Source organism: Simochromis diagramma, unplaced genomic scaffold (genome assembly GCF_900408965.1).
Source record: "Simochromis diagramma unplaced genomic scaffold, fSimDia1.1 OVJJ01000768.1, whole genome shotgun sequence".
Lineage (NCBI taxonomy): Eukaryota > Metazoa > Chordata > Actinopteri > Cichliformes > Cichlidae > Simochromis > Simochromis diagramma.
In genome coordinates this window covers 507,244-522,997 of record NW_024387035.1, presented here as the reverse complement: position 1 = coordinate 522,997, position 15,754 = coordinate 507,244, and the positions used below count along the sequence as shown (strand labels likewise).

The 15,754-nt window shown below is 41.0% G+C and overlaps 2 protein-coding genes across 3 annotated transcripts in view; one reads left to right on the top strand and one right to left on the bottom strand.

Moving 5' to 3' along the window:
- The window catches only part of LOC120740759, a 288,808-nt gene that overhangs the window by 110,658 nt on the left and 162,396 nt on the right, over positions 1 to 15,754 (top strand). The gene's annotated exons all lie outside the window — the stretch shown is intronic.
- Positions 504 to 14,315, bottom strand: LOC120740754 (NACHT, LRR and PYD domains-containing protein 3-like). 2 transcript variants are annotated; one of them, XM_040043224.1, is made up of 8 exons: positions 13,438 to 14,315; positions 10,222 to 10,500; positions 10,092 to 10,139; positions 7,188 to 9,033; positions 6,720 to 6,893; positions 3,381 to 3,554; positions 2,306 to 2,352; positions 504 to 2,142 (listed from the first exon to the last, which is right to left on the bottom strand). In XM_040043224.1, exons 2-8 carry the CDS (start codon positions 10,493 to 10,495, stop codon positions 1,601 to 1,603), a joined length of 3,105 nt encoding a protein of 1,034 aa, XP_039899158.1. In that variant the 5' UTR covers positions 10,496 to 10,500; positions 13,438 to 14,315; the 3' UTR covers positions 504 to 1,600. The 2 variants fall into 2 exon arrangements, with proteins under 2 accessions (XP_039899158.1, XP_039899159.1); XM_040043225.1 differs by lacking the exon at positions 13,438 to 14,315 and having other exon boundaries at positions 562 to 2,142; positions 10,222 to 10,552.

Below are 15,754 nucleotides of genomic sequence, written 5' to 3'. Positions count from 1 at the left end.
TGTTCACCTCTGACCTTTATTAATACCTCACAACAATGTCAATGCACAACACCAGGATCAGCTGACTGCTCTGAAACAGACCTGCAGAAACAGAAGGTCAGAGTGGTCACAGCCAGGCTGGTCCTGGATCAGATTCTGTCGGCGTGCTCCACATAAACCCGTCTGCATGTGTTTCCAGGCTGATGGGGGACGACGGCGCCGACGCCAAACACAAGCACTTCAACTACGATAAGATCATGGAGCAGCAGAACCTGAGCAAGAAGAAGAGGAAGAAGCTGATGAAGAAAGAGGAGGAGACCTTCAGGTGAAAATCCTCCACTCTGGTGAGCAGTGAACATCTGATCTCACATATAATCCAGTATTGTCTCTCTGGCTCACCGTTAGCCCACAATAGAGTAGAATAGAGTCATCTTTATTGTTTTCATACAGCAACAACAAAAATTATACTCTCTCCTTTTACAAACAGGAAAAAAAAGACCTTATTACACTTTATTATCATTATTGTTATCACTGCAAGTTATCCTCCTGCATGTGACATGGAGCTAGCTGGTTCTGATTGGTTCTGATTTGTCCGTACGCAACAGGATCATTTTATGTGACATCGTCTGATTGATAAGCAAACAGGTTTTCCTGTTTAGGCTCAGATTGTTTTGATGTTTAGAGGCTCGCTTGCGGACCACTAAAATCCACATCTTTGAAATGATGTAATAAAATATGCAGGAGTTTAGCCCTGCTGCCTCTTGCAAAAGAAGGTTTGAATCCAGTCTACGTTCTATATTGGCTGTAAGTGTGAGTGTGAATGATTGCAAACATGGAAACAGTCATGGGAGAGACACAGAGAGACACGTTAAGAGGGACATGACGGGCTGGGGAGAACATACTTGATACACATGTGTTTCATGGAGTGAGGGAACATGTAAGCAAAAAGGGGAGACCAAACACGAAGGCATGACTGGGACCCAGGGAACAAGGAAGTGAGAGACACAGAGGGGGGAGATGTAAACACAGATGTAACAGCGGCACTTGTCTCTGTTTCACCAGCTTCAGGACTTAGTCCAGCAACAAGCTTTGGAAGCACAAGCAAGACCATGGGACTTTCCTTTCAAAAAAGATCTTTAATGAGACTTTAAATTAACATGGCAAGACTCCATGCCTATCTGACTCCCCACATGTAATTACCATATACCAAAAAGCACATCAGAACTTCACATTTCCATATCTTATGTTTTTACCATAGCGGTATTTTGAAATTATATATTTAAGAATAAAAATGTATATTTCTCATTTTAATCATTTTAAAAGTACCAAGAAACCAGCCTTTAATTGGCTCTTACAACAGATGACACAACAGACAAACTGGAAACACAGGAGAGACCAAAACATCACAGGAACCTAACACACAAAACAGTAAACAGGGAACACAACGAACTCAGAATCACCTCAAGACTAACTAATGAACCTAAAATCATTATACATAACAATCACCAAAACAAAAGAAAGTCAGAGTCCTGGGTCAAATGACCCACACCCATGAGGTTTCTAGGATTACTGATTGTTGAGTACCACCCTGAGCTGAAGCGGTTCTGTGGAGCTTCCCCCACTACAGAGAGCAAAGAGACACTGAAGAACCGTATGACAATAACCAGAACCCAGGATAAAGAGTTTGAGTGAATGTGGTGTTGAAGGTGTGGAGGTGGATCAGAGTGTCAGAGGAGACTCTGTAGAAGGACAGAGTGCCAGCAGGACAGTCCACATACACTGCTGCTCTGTTAGAGACAGAGGAGGAGGAGGAGGAGGAGAGGTCTGTTCTGCTGTTATTGTGACACACAGAGTACTGATCAGCATCGGAGCACCTCAAACTCCACGACTGACTGTTTGCTCCAAACCTGCCGTCATTGCTGCCTCCTCTCCCCGTGACTCCTCTGTAAGTCACTGAAACGTGAACCTCTCCGCTCCACTCGACCTCCCAGTAACAGCGACCAGTCAGACCATTTGTACACAGCAGCTGAAGCCAGTACTCAAACCTCTCTGGGTGATCAGGATAAGGCTGCTCCTCTGTTACTGCCGTCACTCTTCTGTTGTTGTCGGACAGTTTAAGTTTTCTGTGCACTGAGTTTGTGTCCAGTTTAAGATCACGGGAATCTGATGGAGAGAAGAAGAAACAACAAGACTTCATCTGCTGCTTTATCCACAGACTGATGGAGACAGCTTCACAGTGATTCATCCTCTAGAATCTTTAGTGTGATTTAAACTAGTGTAATGCGTGCTGTCTTATTTTCATAAATCAAAGTGAGCACACACTCACACTTCCTCAGACCAGGTTTCAGCCTCTGCTCTCCACCGTGGTCCAGCCTGGAAGAAGAAACATATCTGAATTCATCTTTAAAGCAGAGACAAAGAGACACATGGACATAAAAGAAATACATGAAAGGCCTTAAAATGCTTCTACTCATTTAAAAGACTTTCAAATTGCAATTCTGCTGTGTGGTACCAACAGCCATGGGTAACCCTGGATCCAACAGAGACGCTGAGACAGGAACATGGAAACTGGTTAGTGGTATGAAAATATATGAAACATCCAGAATATCAATACATGTTTCTGATCCTCTAACATCATGGAAAATCAAGATCAATGAGCTCCTGGCCTCTGCTCTATGGGAGCTCTCTGTCTGTCCTGAGCTTGTGTTAGTACGCCGATGTTACACTTTAACAGGTGTACTGTCCCAGTCTCCACCTTCCACTGACACCAGAATAAGGAGTAAATGAAAAGTTGGAGTGATGAAGGGGGAGGCTGAGGTTTCACGGTTCACCGAGAAACTGGACTGAAGTGCAGGAGATTGGAAAAAAGATTCACAGCTTTTTATTTCAAACAGGCTCAGAGTCAAGTGGTTCAGAGGGCAGGGGGGCTGTTTGAGTTGGCAGAAGAAAACACAGGAATTTTTCAGGTGATCTCACTGGATAGGAGGGCTGATCTTCTGAGACAGCAGAGAGGAATGTCCACAGGGCCAGGTGAGGAAAGTACAAAGAACCAGGAGAACATGTGACCCATCTAACAAACAAGGTGAATTGCTATTTTGTTGGCGATGGTTTAGATTAGAGCATTTTTGTCAGATAAATACTCCTCCCTGAAGTCGGATTGATTGATGATCAGATTAATGTTTCAGGTGAGATTTACCCACAACAAATATTGTAAATGCTACTGTGTTAAGAGAATACTGCTGTTAAAAAGCACGCTATTTGTTTAAAAGCTTTAAAACGGAATATTACACTTCTCATACAGCAGCACTTTTAAAATAAGCATGTAATAAACTAATATAATATTACATGTAACAATGTGATTAATTGATGACGAGCATTAATAAATACTGAAACTATCATACCTAAGAGTGTTCAGTCTCCAGCGTGGATCATCCAGTAAGCTAGACAGCAGCTTCATGCCTGAGTCACCTGGATGATTGTAGCTCAGGTCTAGCTCTCGCAAGTGGGAGGGGTTGGAGTTCAGAGCTAATACCAGAGAAGTACAACCATCCTGAGTGATCAGACAGCCCGAGAGCCTGAGAGCAAACACAAAGATGTAAAACATAAAGCAAAGAGAATTATGTATATAATTTTATTTTGATATATATCTTTAGGCTTGGTTCCAAAAAAATATGCTTTTATTTTTTCAGAGATACTGATTCACTCTATGGCACATGGATTCTTTACTGAACCATTGACTCCAGAAGATGTATTGAATCCCACAGATCTATAATAGTTGAAGCTGGATTTGAGAGCACTGTAAATACAACATGCTTCTATTACAGTGTAGATTCACTGTTTGCGTGATTTGTTTCAGGGTTGAAAAGTGTAGCAACGGCATGTTTCCAGCATCGTACAAATTAGCATTGCTCTCTAGAAACAGTTTTCCCCTTTGTTTCAGGTGTAAAGGGACAGGAGAAGGGACTAAGACTGAGCTAAGATTTAAAGTTTTAAATGATCGAGGACATCCCTGTTGCTAGCCATTTGTTTAGTTGTGACTCAGCTAACATATTTGTGCTTTTTGTAGCACTTTAAATGTGTTTATCTAAAGTCCGTGATCATGCCTTTTTTATGGTGATGTGTGTTAGTGCTATGGCTTGTGTGTACTCCAGTTTAGCCGTTTTTCTGTTTGTTTTGGTTTCCATGTTGAGGTCCAGCGTACTATGTGTATAATCTTTCGGTATTATTAATCTCTGGCTCTCTTCCACAGCATGTCTTTGTCCTATCTTCAATCTATTAAGTCTTTACCTTACAATATGAAGTGCCTTGAGTCAACTATTGTTGTGATTTGGCACTAAAGTTGAATGAAAAAACAAGTAGCACTGAATATTGTCACATCCCACTACCTCACCAGAGCCGGGCATATCATAAAAGGCTCCTCACACTTTGGCCGTAAACACTTCCTGTTGCTATCAACAGTCACTGACCCACTAAGTCCTTTTTGACAACCTTGACATTACAGTGCACTTTATACAATTCTGTTTAACAGGTTCTCATTTTATATGGTTAGTTATATATACACAAGGGCGTAGATTTGGTTTTGGCATTGGTGGGGACGGATGATTCAACCACCCTGCCCTATTTCTTATTTTTTTCCTTTTTGTCTTTGCTTCTTGATTAAAAGAAAGGAGAAATATACTTGCCTACATGTGCTATTCTACATGCTTTTAAACCATTTAAAATTACAATTCATACTTTTATATGTGAATTATATAATGTTAAATTACTATTAACAAAATGATTGACTAAGTATTTTATACTTTAGTTTACTTCAGCCATATTCCATATAAATCAGGTATCATACAAAAATAAAAATAGCTTCAAATAGAGTCATGACAATAACAGAATATGACTTTAAGGACTTAACAACATTACTTCAGTCACACCAACATCTCTGATACATTAGCACTAAGGGAACACTGAATGACCTGGTGGCTTTTCTACATAAAACTAATCTAAGATTAACACAAAGTAAAAGATCTCTCAGCAACATTATGCAACATTTTAGGCACATTATTGACCCAATCAGTTCAGTGAGCTGGGATTGTTTATTCTAAACATGAACTACTGTTACAGCAACAGACATTGACTACTGGTGCCCCACACAACAACTCAATGTCCACTATGTGAAGGGGCCAAACACAGGCCTGCTCCTCTCGTTAATCTATAGCACCAAACCATCAGTCAGTCACCTGTGACCTCACCTCTCCACCTCTGTCTGAGCTACAACATGGCAGAGCTGCCTCTGTCACCTGATCAATAACAGTGAGACACTCCACATACATGCAGTCACACATGTGCTTCAAATACAGTCATGAACCACCAGGTCATCATCCAGTTTCACCTGGGATCTTGTGTCACCATTGCTCTCTGAGCTTTGTGTTGGTTCTTCTGTCACCTGACAAATAGGACAAACATGACAATAAGAATAAAATGTGGAGCTGCTTCAGTGTTTCTGTCACTTTGTGCAGATCTTGACTCGTCAGTAATGTTTGTAGGCTGAGTGCATTTTAAAACAATTTGTGCAAACTGCACTACAAGGTGGAATATTTGCAAAATCATGACTACCTCATGATAGTTTGTCTCAAAAATTAACCCTATGAATATGTCAGTGCCATTAGGATGAAATTATTGTGTCACCAACATTTTAATGTTAGACATATAATTTTAACAGCCTCTGTAAACTAATATCTTGACTTGCTAGAGGCTCCGTTTTCTCTGACAGTTTCAATCAAACTTAGAAATGCTGCTCTGAGACTGAGAGAACTAATAGTGCTGCCTGTTGTGCAGTTTCCAAAACACGTTATTCATGGTTACATACAAATTTAGACTGATGTGGGCCAAAGCCTAGCATAGCCTGTAACGTTATTATGACGGACACATTTTATGTGTTAACTTGGCTTTAAGTGAGTTACAGGTTTCTTTGAAAAATACTTTCTTATATCCAGGTTCTTCCTTCTTGCTGCCATCCTCCTCTCCTCCTTTCAGGTCCTCGCAGCGCAGGCTTGCCGCTGCTAAAACTAAACAGAGCTCCCCGAAAGCCATAGCCAATCACATTTGCCATAATTGTCACATGACGTAGGACTCGAGTAGAGAACTTTCTGCACCACTGGGTGAATGAGACGTTGACAGATCTTTTTTTCCCCCTCTTTCTATCGGGTTTGTTTTTCTTCACTTGAAGAGATCAAATTATTGGTGGGGACATGTGCCTTTCATCCATGCCAAATCTACGCCCTTCTATATACATATATTTTAGTCATCTTGTGTGAATGTGTGTGATTGTGACTTTTTAATGCACCTGACAGTGGAGCAAATTTCCTGATTTAATTGTAAGTTCTACATCAATGACAATAAAGGCACATTACTTTTTTGGTAGTAAAATGAAAATATTATTTAACATATTTGCAATAATTAGTGGGTATCTGTATTTGTACCTTGCATCTATACATTGTATGAATGTGCCTTGTTGGCATGCCCAAAATGCAAACCGCAGAGGTTCATAATTCTGCACCACAAACCAATGATTGACATCAATGTGGCTATGAATTTTATATGCCATTTATCTAAATACACAAATAAAAGAGGGCTTATTATGACTGCATCATCAAATACCGCTTAAGTAGTTAATTAATGTGTATATAAAGCTACATATCAAGAAAGTCATCTGCTGGTCATCCACTAAAGATAAGCTGAACCCTAACCTCAGAGCCTCCAGTGTACAGTGTAGACTCTCCAATCCCACAGACAGCAGCTTCACTCCAGAATCCCACAGGTCATTGTTACTCAGGTCCAGTTCTCTTAGATTAGTCGACCGTGAGCTGATGATTGATAACATAGCTCCACAACTTCTTTCCGACAGATTGCAGCCACTTAGCCTGGAGAACAGATAAAGACACACAGTGAAACTGATTCTATGATAGACAGTGTAAAACGCTGTTAGGTTATTTCAGTTAAAGTTTTCATGAGGAAAAAAAGATTGTAGTTGAGTAGTGGTTTTATGGTGCTTTTTCACAGGATAATCTCAGCTATAATTCAAATATTAAACTTAAAGTAAGCTTTATACTAAATCTAAAGCCATAATTAATGTTAGCATGTAGTTATATGAAGATCTGCTGACTGAGAATTACTAGTTGATAACAGCCCTGTGTCACAGTTATTCGTGCACTCACAGAGCTCTGTGGGAGGCTTTTACAACTGGCAACAGCCTCAGAAGAGCCTCCTCTGAAGCAGAGTATTTCTTCAGGTCAAACACATCCAGATCTTTTTCTGATGACAGTAAGATGAAGACCAGAGCTGACCACTGAGCAGGAGACAGTTTATCTGTGGAGAGACTTCCTGAACTCAGGGACTGCTGGATCTCCTCCACCAGAGAACGATCATTCAGTTCATTCAGACAATGGAACAGATTGATGCATCTGTCTGGAGACAGATTCTCACTGAGCTTCTTTTTGATGTATCGGACTGTTTTCTGATTGGTCTCTGTGCCACTGTCTTTCTTCATTAGCAGGTCCTGCAGTTTATCCTGATTGGTCTGCAGTGATAGACCCAGGAGGAAGCGAAGGAATAAGTCCAGGTGTCCATTTGGACTCTGCAAGGCCCTGTCAATGGAAATCATGTGGATCTTCTTTGAAGATGTCTTCCTTAAAAGCAGTCGAAGGTTTTTCAGTGATGGTTGTGGTAAAGGCATGACATTTATTTTGCTGTTAGTAAGTGACATCCTTACATAAAGAGCAGCCAGAAACTCCTGAACACTCAGATGGACAAAGCTGAACATCTCGTCTTTCCCTTTCCTTCCTCGCTCTTCTTTGAAGATCTCTGTGAACACTCCTGAGCATACCGAGGCTTCACTAACATCAGTGCTGCTCTCTCTCAGATCTTTTTCATAGAAGATCAGGTTGCCCTTGTCCAGTTGCTGAAAGGCCAGTTTTGCTAATGACTTAATGTATTCAATGCTTTTCTGTGGGCCATACTTTTCTTTTGTCCGATCAATCTGAAACACCAGGAACTCTGCGTACATCTCAGTCAGGGTCTTGGGCAGCTGTCCTTCTCTTGTTTTCAGCACATCTTCTAGAACTGTAGCAGTGATCCAGCAGAAGACTGGGATATGGCACATGATGTGGAGGCTTCCTGTTGTCTTGATGTGGGAGATGATTTTGTCAGCTTGCTCCTTACCTTTGAATCTCTTCCTGAAGTACTCATCTTTCTGTGGGTCAGTGAACCCTCTGACCTCTGTTGTACTGCTGATAAACTCTCGAGGGATCTGATTGGCTGCTGCAGGCCGTGTGGTTATCCAGATGCGAGCAGAGCGTAGCAATTTTCCATTGATGAGTTTTTTCAACAAGACATCTGTTTTAGTTGACTTTGTTACATCGACAGAGCGAATATCTTCAGACTGAAAGTCGAGATGAAGGCGGCTCTCATCCAGCCCATCAAGCACAAACAGAAGTTTGAATTTACTTTTGTCATAGTTGGTAATTCCCGATGACTGAATATCTTTAAAGATGTAATTAAGAGCCTCCTCTGTGATGCCTACAGTTTCTGGGATACATTGATGAATGAGCTCTGCCAAACTGAATTTTTTTCCCTTCAGTGGATTCAGCTGACGGAAGGTAAAGGGGAAAACCAGATGCACATCTTGATTGTATCTTTGTTCAGCCCAGTCCAACACAAACTTGTGAACAAGGAATGTTTTTCCAATTCCTGCGATTCCATTGGTCATCACTGTTTTAATGGGTCTGTATTCTCCAGAAGGATGTTTGAATATGTCTGTGGGATTAACGGCTTTCTCTGTTTCTTCCGGCTTCCATGCCTTTTCAATCTGCCGGACCTCATGCTGTATGTTGATATGTATGTCATACCCAGCTGTGATGTATAGTTCTGTGTAGATATCAGCCAGACGCTGTTTATCTTCTGCCCACCCTTCTTGTGGACACATAAACTTGTCCTGGAAGTTTGATCGAAGCATCTGTTGGTAATGCGTGATGGGTTGAGGCTCTGGTACTGGAACCATCACATCTGTGTCAAACAGGGTGATAAACATATTGTGTGTAACTCATATTGCTGTCATGTCATTCTCTAAAATGCCACACTACGACTGTACGACTGGACATGTATTGGCTATCTGCAGCTGACCATTTTTTCTGGAGTGATTTTATGCACGTCTATTAGCGGTCTGCATCTTTTGAACTCAAATGAGTAAATGTGAACGGTAGGAATCTCGCTTGATCATCATGAACTTGAGGGATCACAATGTCTAGCGAGCCATTGTCATTATCAGCTGCTTGGTGAACTGGAGAAAGAAAAGGACAACCCCTGAAAATGGGAAGCATTTAGCACAGGCGTATGGCACTCCAGACCTCGAGGGCTGGTGTCCTGCAGGTGTTGGATGTATCCTTGATTCAACACAGCTGATTTAATTAGCTTGAAGTTCTCCATAGGCCTACTGATGAATTAATCATTTGATTGACCCAGGGTGTTATCTAAAACCTGCAGGACACTGGCCCTTGAGGCCTGGAGTTCAACACCCCTGATTTAGCATGTGATGGCCATAGAGCATATCCTCCCTCTCTGATCTTTTAATAGTTTTGGTTTTTGCTGTTCCTTGCCATTGCTAGCATGAGATGGTAACTGCAATCCATTCAGGATGCACAGGGAATCCGGCCTGTCGCATATCAGTACATGTAGACAGGTTTGCTGTGTCTGCCAGGATATTTTCAAGAATGTGATGGAGATCACAGGAGAGAAGCTATTGTTAAAGAACTGAACTAACTGATGCTGTAATAGTATACTGTAGTAACCTAAATAATTATAAAGATAATAGGAACACTGAAAAAAAACATTTTTAAGTAAACTTTGAGGATACCAGGTCTAGAGCTGTGCACCTCAAAGGGCTAACACAGGAATTTTGTATAAGTTCCTTTACAGTGGAGTTCAACATTATAAATGACTATAAAACAACCAAGAATTATGGGTAAAACCAGGTGACAGTTCAATGTCATGCTCACAGTTACTTCACATTGAGATATTTGGAGTAAAGAAGCCTGGAATGTATGGAAAACAAAGCAGTGACTTACCTTCAGTCTGAGGAAGAGGAGCCTGAGAGGTCAAATCACTGAAATTCACTGACAAACAGATGTTGAAAGTGTTAAAGCTCTATGTAACTTTCTCAGACTGACTTCCTGTTTGTCCCTTGCTGTGACTCACCTTCGGGTCTGGGCCTGATAACAGACAAACTGAGCAGCAGGTCATTCCTGCCGATCCTCTTTAAAACCCTTCTGGTCACCTCAACAGCTCCAGAAAGTCTGTAGGTCTGCACCATCAAGTCCACGGTGTCCCACCTGCTTGTTGTCTCCAGTCGGCTCTTCTTGATGGTCATGGGGCCTTGAATGGCGTCGGTCTGCTGTAGGAACCACTTGAATTTATTAAACTCTTCATCTCCCAGATCTTCCAGAGTGTTTAGAAGGTCCTCCGACATCATCACAGCTGAATGAAGATAGATTAGCTGTTAAGTTAAGCAAGTACGGAACAGCCAGACAGATCTGACTTTTCCGCCCTTCTATATATTATTAGTAAAAAACTAATACTTAAAATGTTAAAATTATAACTCTGTAATTGACATAATTTCTGGTTGTAATAGAGTGATGTTAACGATTATATTAACAATGACTATTGTTGCATGGCCCAGTGGAGCCACAGTTATGTTGAGCTAAGTACAATACTTAATTCTTGATGTTGGTGTTCTGTATTGTTCACTGGTACTGTATTTATGTTTTTAGTATCTATATGTTTTCTGTCATGGTCTGTGTGCAGGCAGGCTGGAAGAGAACCCAAGTGCAGGACTTATGGAGGCAAAAGTGAACTTAACAGAACCACAGCTTTATTGCTGGCCGAAATACAAAACTGAAATAACATAAGAACAGAACAAACAGGCAGAAATGATGGTATGATGCGGCAACAAGCACCAAAGGACACGCACTATAAATACACAGACAGGAATGGGCAGTGGCGGTCCCAGCCTGTTTGGCGCCCTGGGCGAACACTCCCTCTGGCGCCCCCCCCGACCCCACCACCCACACACACACACACACACACACACACACACACACACACACGCACACACGCACGAAGAGAGAGTATACATTGTATGTAAACAGCTACCAAACAGCCATCATAATTCGTCATACAATGAGAACAGGACAAATCAACAATTGACAATGACTAATTAATATTAAAATCTGTAACATAATATATTGTTTGGAGTTTAGTCTGTTACTGTTGCTATTTTTTACCATTTCTTCTTGGAGCAACTGTAACTCACATAATTTCCTTAGGGATTAATAAAGTATTCTGATTCTGATTGTTTCAGGATGAGCTGCCATCATCCAATCACACTGTATCTTTTGCTTGTTTCTCCTCTTTTTTCTAAACTGAGCACCTGATGGCTTTGAACTTTTCTTGTCCATCTTCTATTGCTTTTAATTTTACACTCCAGTATGAACACTCAACCCAAGGATCACCACAATATGATCTAACACACCTACACCTTAGTTCACAGATTCACTTTGTCTAAGGTGCATTTCTGAGGTTTCACACAACCCAGGATTCAAATCATAAATACATAATGGGCTTGGATTTACAACATTATGAATGAAATGTGCTGTATTGGAAGCAGCAGGGCCTATTAACCTATCCCCACAAGCTGCATGTCTTTGGACGGTGGGAGGAAGCCGGAGTACCCGGAGAGAACCCACACAAACACGGGGAGAACATGCAAACTCCACACAGAAAGACCCCGGCCTGATGGTGGAATTGAACTCAGGACCTTCTTGCTGTGTGGCAACAGTGCTAACCACCGTGCCGCCGTGCTGCCTTTTAAATCATCAAACTGTAAATTTGAAATTGTTATTGATTCCTTTACCCCTGGTCATAAGGTGTATATTTATTTTCTTACTCTTCTTATATTTATTGTTTGTTTACTTGCACTGCTGTAACTGGAGCCTCGTCGTCTCGTCTCTCTATATACTGGGCTGTATGTAGCGGAGATGACAATAAAGTTTACTTTGACTTCAGCAGCGAGCAGGCACACCGAGGGCTCTTGTGCTCACTTTTCGCATATAGAATTTCAAAAAACATCTGTGCAAATTATAAGTCTGTATCATAATGTCTGATGTTTCCGTGTTTGTTGGTTTGTTTTTATTTTGTTTTATTTTGCAAGTTGGTTATTAGATGTCGCTCCAGCTGGTCAGAAAATCCCCCGCCGCCCTGCCCTCTCCTCCCTGGGTGCACCTCGCAAACGGAGGGCGCCCTTACTCCCAGCAAATGGGCGATAGAAAACCGATCGGTGCCCATGCCGCCCCGGGCAACCGCCCGTGTCGCCCGTATCTAAAACTGCTACTGGGAACGGGGGAGAACGAGGAACAGGTGAAATAACAGCTGGAACCAATTGGGCAAATTGAGAACAGGTGCGGAAAACAGAATACACCAACAGAAGACACAGACTTTAAAAGTAAAAACAGGAAATCCATAGACAAATCTCAGAGGCACAGAACTAAACTTATATTAAACACTACAGATAACAAATTACAATAACAATACACTCAGTCACTGACCCAGGACCGTGACTGTTTTGCTTTATAAATAAAGTTAGCTTGGCTTTATTCAATTCAACTTTATTTATATTGCCCCAATTTACAGCAACAGTTCCCTCAGTAAAATAAACCTTACAGTAACAAACACAGTATATTAGCACAGTCTGTAGAATAGTTTATTAGCAAAATAGTTCAATAGCATCAATCTAACTCAGATTCTCTGTTGAATAATAGATTTTAATCTGAAACAACTTCATGGTTGAAAAATACAATATGAAAAAACCAACAGGGTGTTCTTTTAAATCTAATGTTGCTCACTGTAAGCTAATCATGTCACCATAAATACAGCATCAATAATAATGTAATCACCTTTAAATATAAACTGTTCTAAATGTATATATGATCAATTTATTGAGTATATATACACTGATAAATAGAACAGAGGACTTCTCCCTTTCACTGTGCTGCTCTGAGGTTACAGCTGAAGGGAACTTTCTGGACTTGTGAAATTTCCTGTTTATTCTCATATTTCTTTACAGTAAATCTCAGGAAGTGTGTTTAATTCACCATAAAAGCAGATAAATCAGATAAAAAGTGGTACACGAGTCGGTGATCGTTCATGTATGACTGTGGCAGAAAATAACCAAGAAGTCCCTCTGTTTGTTCAGACAGCACTGACCCTGTAAAACTCAAACACTAATACTACAAACTAGTTACTACTACTACTACAACTACAACTACTACTACTACTACTACTACTACTAACTAGAATAAGCTGTCGTCAAGTCAGTTAGAGCTGTGAGCAGAAGGTGGGAATGTGTTTCAGACTTACAGAAACAGGAGCGCTGATGATACTTTGGAGGGTTTCTGATCCGAGCAGCTGTGAAAGACGGCAGGAAGAGGAAGATTGAGTAATATGAGGCAAGTATGAAATGTGGTCACACCTCTGCTGACTATTACACATGAAGCTTTAAAACAGTCCTGATGTCTCAAAGCACATCAGGACTTTAACAGGCTTAATTTTTCAGTGTGAACACAAACAGGAAGAAAGCAGGACTTTCTGTCCTGAACCTTAAGAACATAATCTGACTCCTATGTGAGGGTTTGCTGCCCCCTTGAGGAGAGAGCAGTGTGAAAATTCAGAAATCAGCATTTTAATCTGCTGTTTAAAATACTGCGTAGTCTGAAGCAAAAAAACAAAAACAGGCTCACCAGCGTGGAACTCCATAATTAACCTAAAACTGGTCAATGATAGCCCATAATTATTTAAGACAGCTGACTGAAAAGGTAGTCTGTCAGGTCCTTTTTGATCCCTGGGTCATCTGCAGGAATCACACTGTGATCCATATCCAGTTTAGGCCATTCCTCCTCTTCTTGTAGGGAAATTCTGGACCATTTAACCATCCCCACATTTGAGGAAATCCTCACCTTTCATACTTATGGATGGGTCGTCTCTGCAAGGTTCTCCTTGGAGGAAACATCTCTCCACTGATTCACATCTGTTGCTTCTCGAATGACAGAAATTCTGTTTGCAGCAAAGATACTAAATGTTCGGTTTTCATTGGAGATGCATTGTATTATATTAGTCCAGAAAAATGATTTGTCCAACCTTATCTGCAACTCTCTTTGTAGAAGCATGTTCACTGGAACTGCAAGAGCTGCAGCAGTGAATTCCACCCTGGGAATTGTAGTTTTCTTAAGGGGAGCAACCCTAGCTTTTCCCAGGATAAAGTCAACGTGTGATGTTATTCTTTTTCAGTTTTAAATATGACACTGTTCCATAACTATCTTGACTTGCATCAGAAGAATGATGAAGTTGTGCCTTATCTGGTCTTCCATAGAAACTCAGTTTAATGCAGCGTTTCACTTTTAAATCAGCTGGAGATCTTCCAGATGATGTAGGGAGACAAGATTCCCAAAGGTCCATACAATGAGCTGACCACAGACTAAATGTGCCTTCTGGTTGGTGGATTGTCCTGCACAAAGGTGAACTCATCTGTTTCTATGCACCACTCTAAACCCACTGCTCTCTCACTTGGAAGTTGATCTGTGTCTAAATCCAGACCCTTGATTTTCTTTGCCCTCCTTTCCTGTGGGATTGACATGAGCACTGTGCGACTATTACTGATCCATTAGTACAAATATCAGTCAGGCTCTCCACCATATGTACTTTTTCTTCTTATGAAGCAATAGATTGTAAACACTCATAAACATAAAAAATATTTTTGACTCTATTCACCACTTCATATCCTTCCAGCATGTTGTTTACACAAGCGGTGTATTCGTCTTCATAGCGAGCATCCTTTTCAGGCTCTAGAGGCACTGCTTTTCAAATCAATTTACACAGTGTCAAATCATAACAACAGTTGCCTCACAGCGCTTTATGTTGTAGACCCTACAATAATACATACAGAGAAAATCCCAACAATCATATGACCCCCTATGAGCAGCACTTTGGCGACAGTGGGAAGGAAAAACTCCCTTTTAACAGGAAGAAACCCCCAGCAGTACCATAGCCAGGTGACGAAGGCTGTCACAATTCGTCGACTCTTTCAAATGTGGCGACAAATGCGTCCGTCATTTCAATTTGAAGGATGGGTCGTGTGTATCCTTTGTAGCCCACCATATCCCAGAATTCATAGCGCAGCTCTGCACATTCCAGTTTCCAGCAATGGCGGCAGCTATGGAGGTGGTAGACACGGCGGTCGAGGACAACTACATTTTTAAATGTAAGTTAAGACGTTGATATTTAAGTTAATAAGGCAGTTCAATGGAAGTAATTTTTACAGCCGTTAAACTTATGACGTACATAGGTCACGTAGACGTACAGTTCTGCTCATTTTTAACATTAAAAGGTTAGTTAATATTACTCAGTGTCACAATATAAACTTAACATATTTTCAGGCAAGAATGTATCTGTGTAAACTTCAAATATATACTCTGTTTATCAAGACATCACATAATTGCAAAAGTGCGCCGACGTTTTCAGAGACGTCTGTTGACATGTTGACACCCGCTCGATAGCTAACCGGGAGCCGGCGAGAACACTGGCTAGTTGTCGGTTTTCCGACCCTGCACTATCTTTCGCTACAATTTTAAACGTCATAAATAAGTCACTTAAATAACTTTAAGTGACTTCACATAATGTC

Coding starts and splice junctions, on each gene's coding strand:
- LOC120740754 (XM_040043224.1), bottom strand. CDS start 10,495: ATGATGTCGGAGGACCTTCTAAACACTCTGGAAGATCTGGGAGATGAA. Junction 10,140..10,221: donor TATCAGGCCCAGACCCGAAG/GTGAGTCACAGC, acceptor TCTGTTTGTCAG/TGAATTTCAGTGATTTGACC. Junction 2,353..3,380: donor TGGAGACTGAACACTCTTAG/GTATGATAGTTT, acceptor TTCTTCTTCCAG/GCTGGACCACGGTGGAGAGC.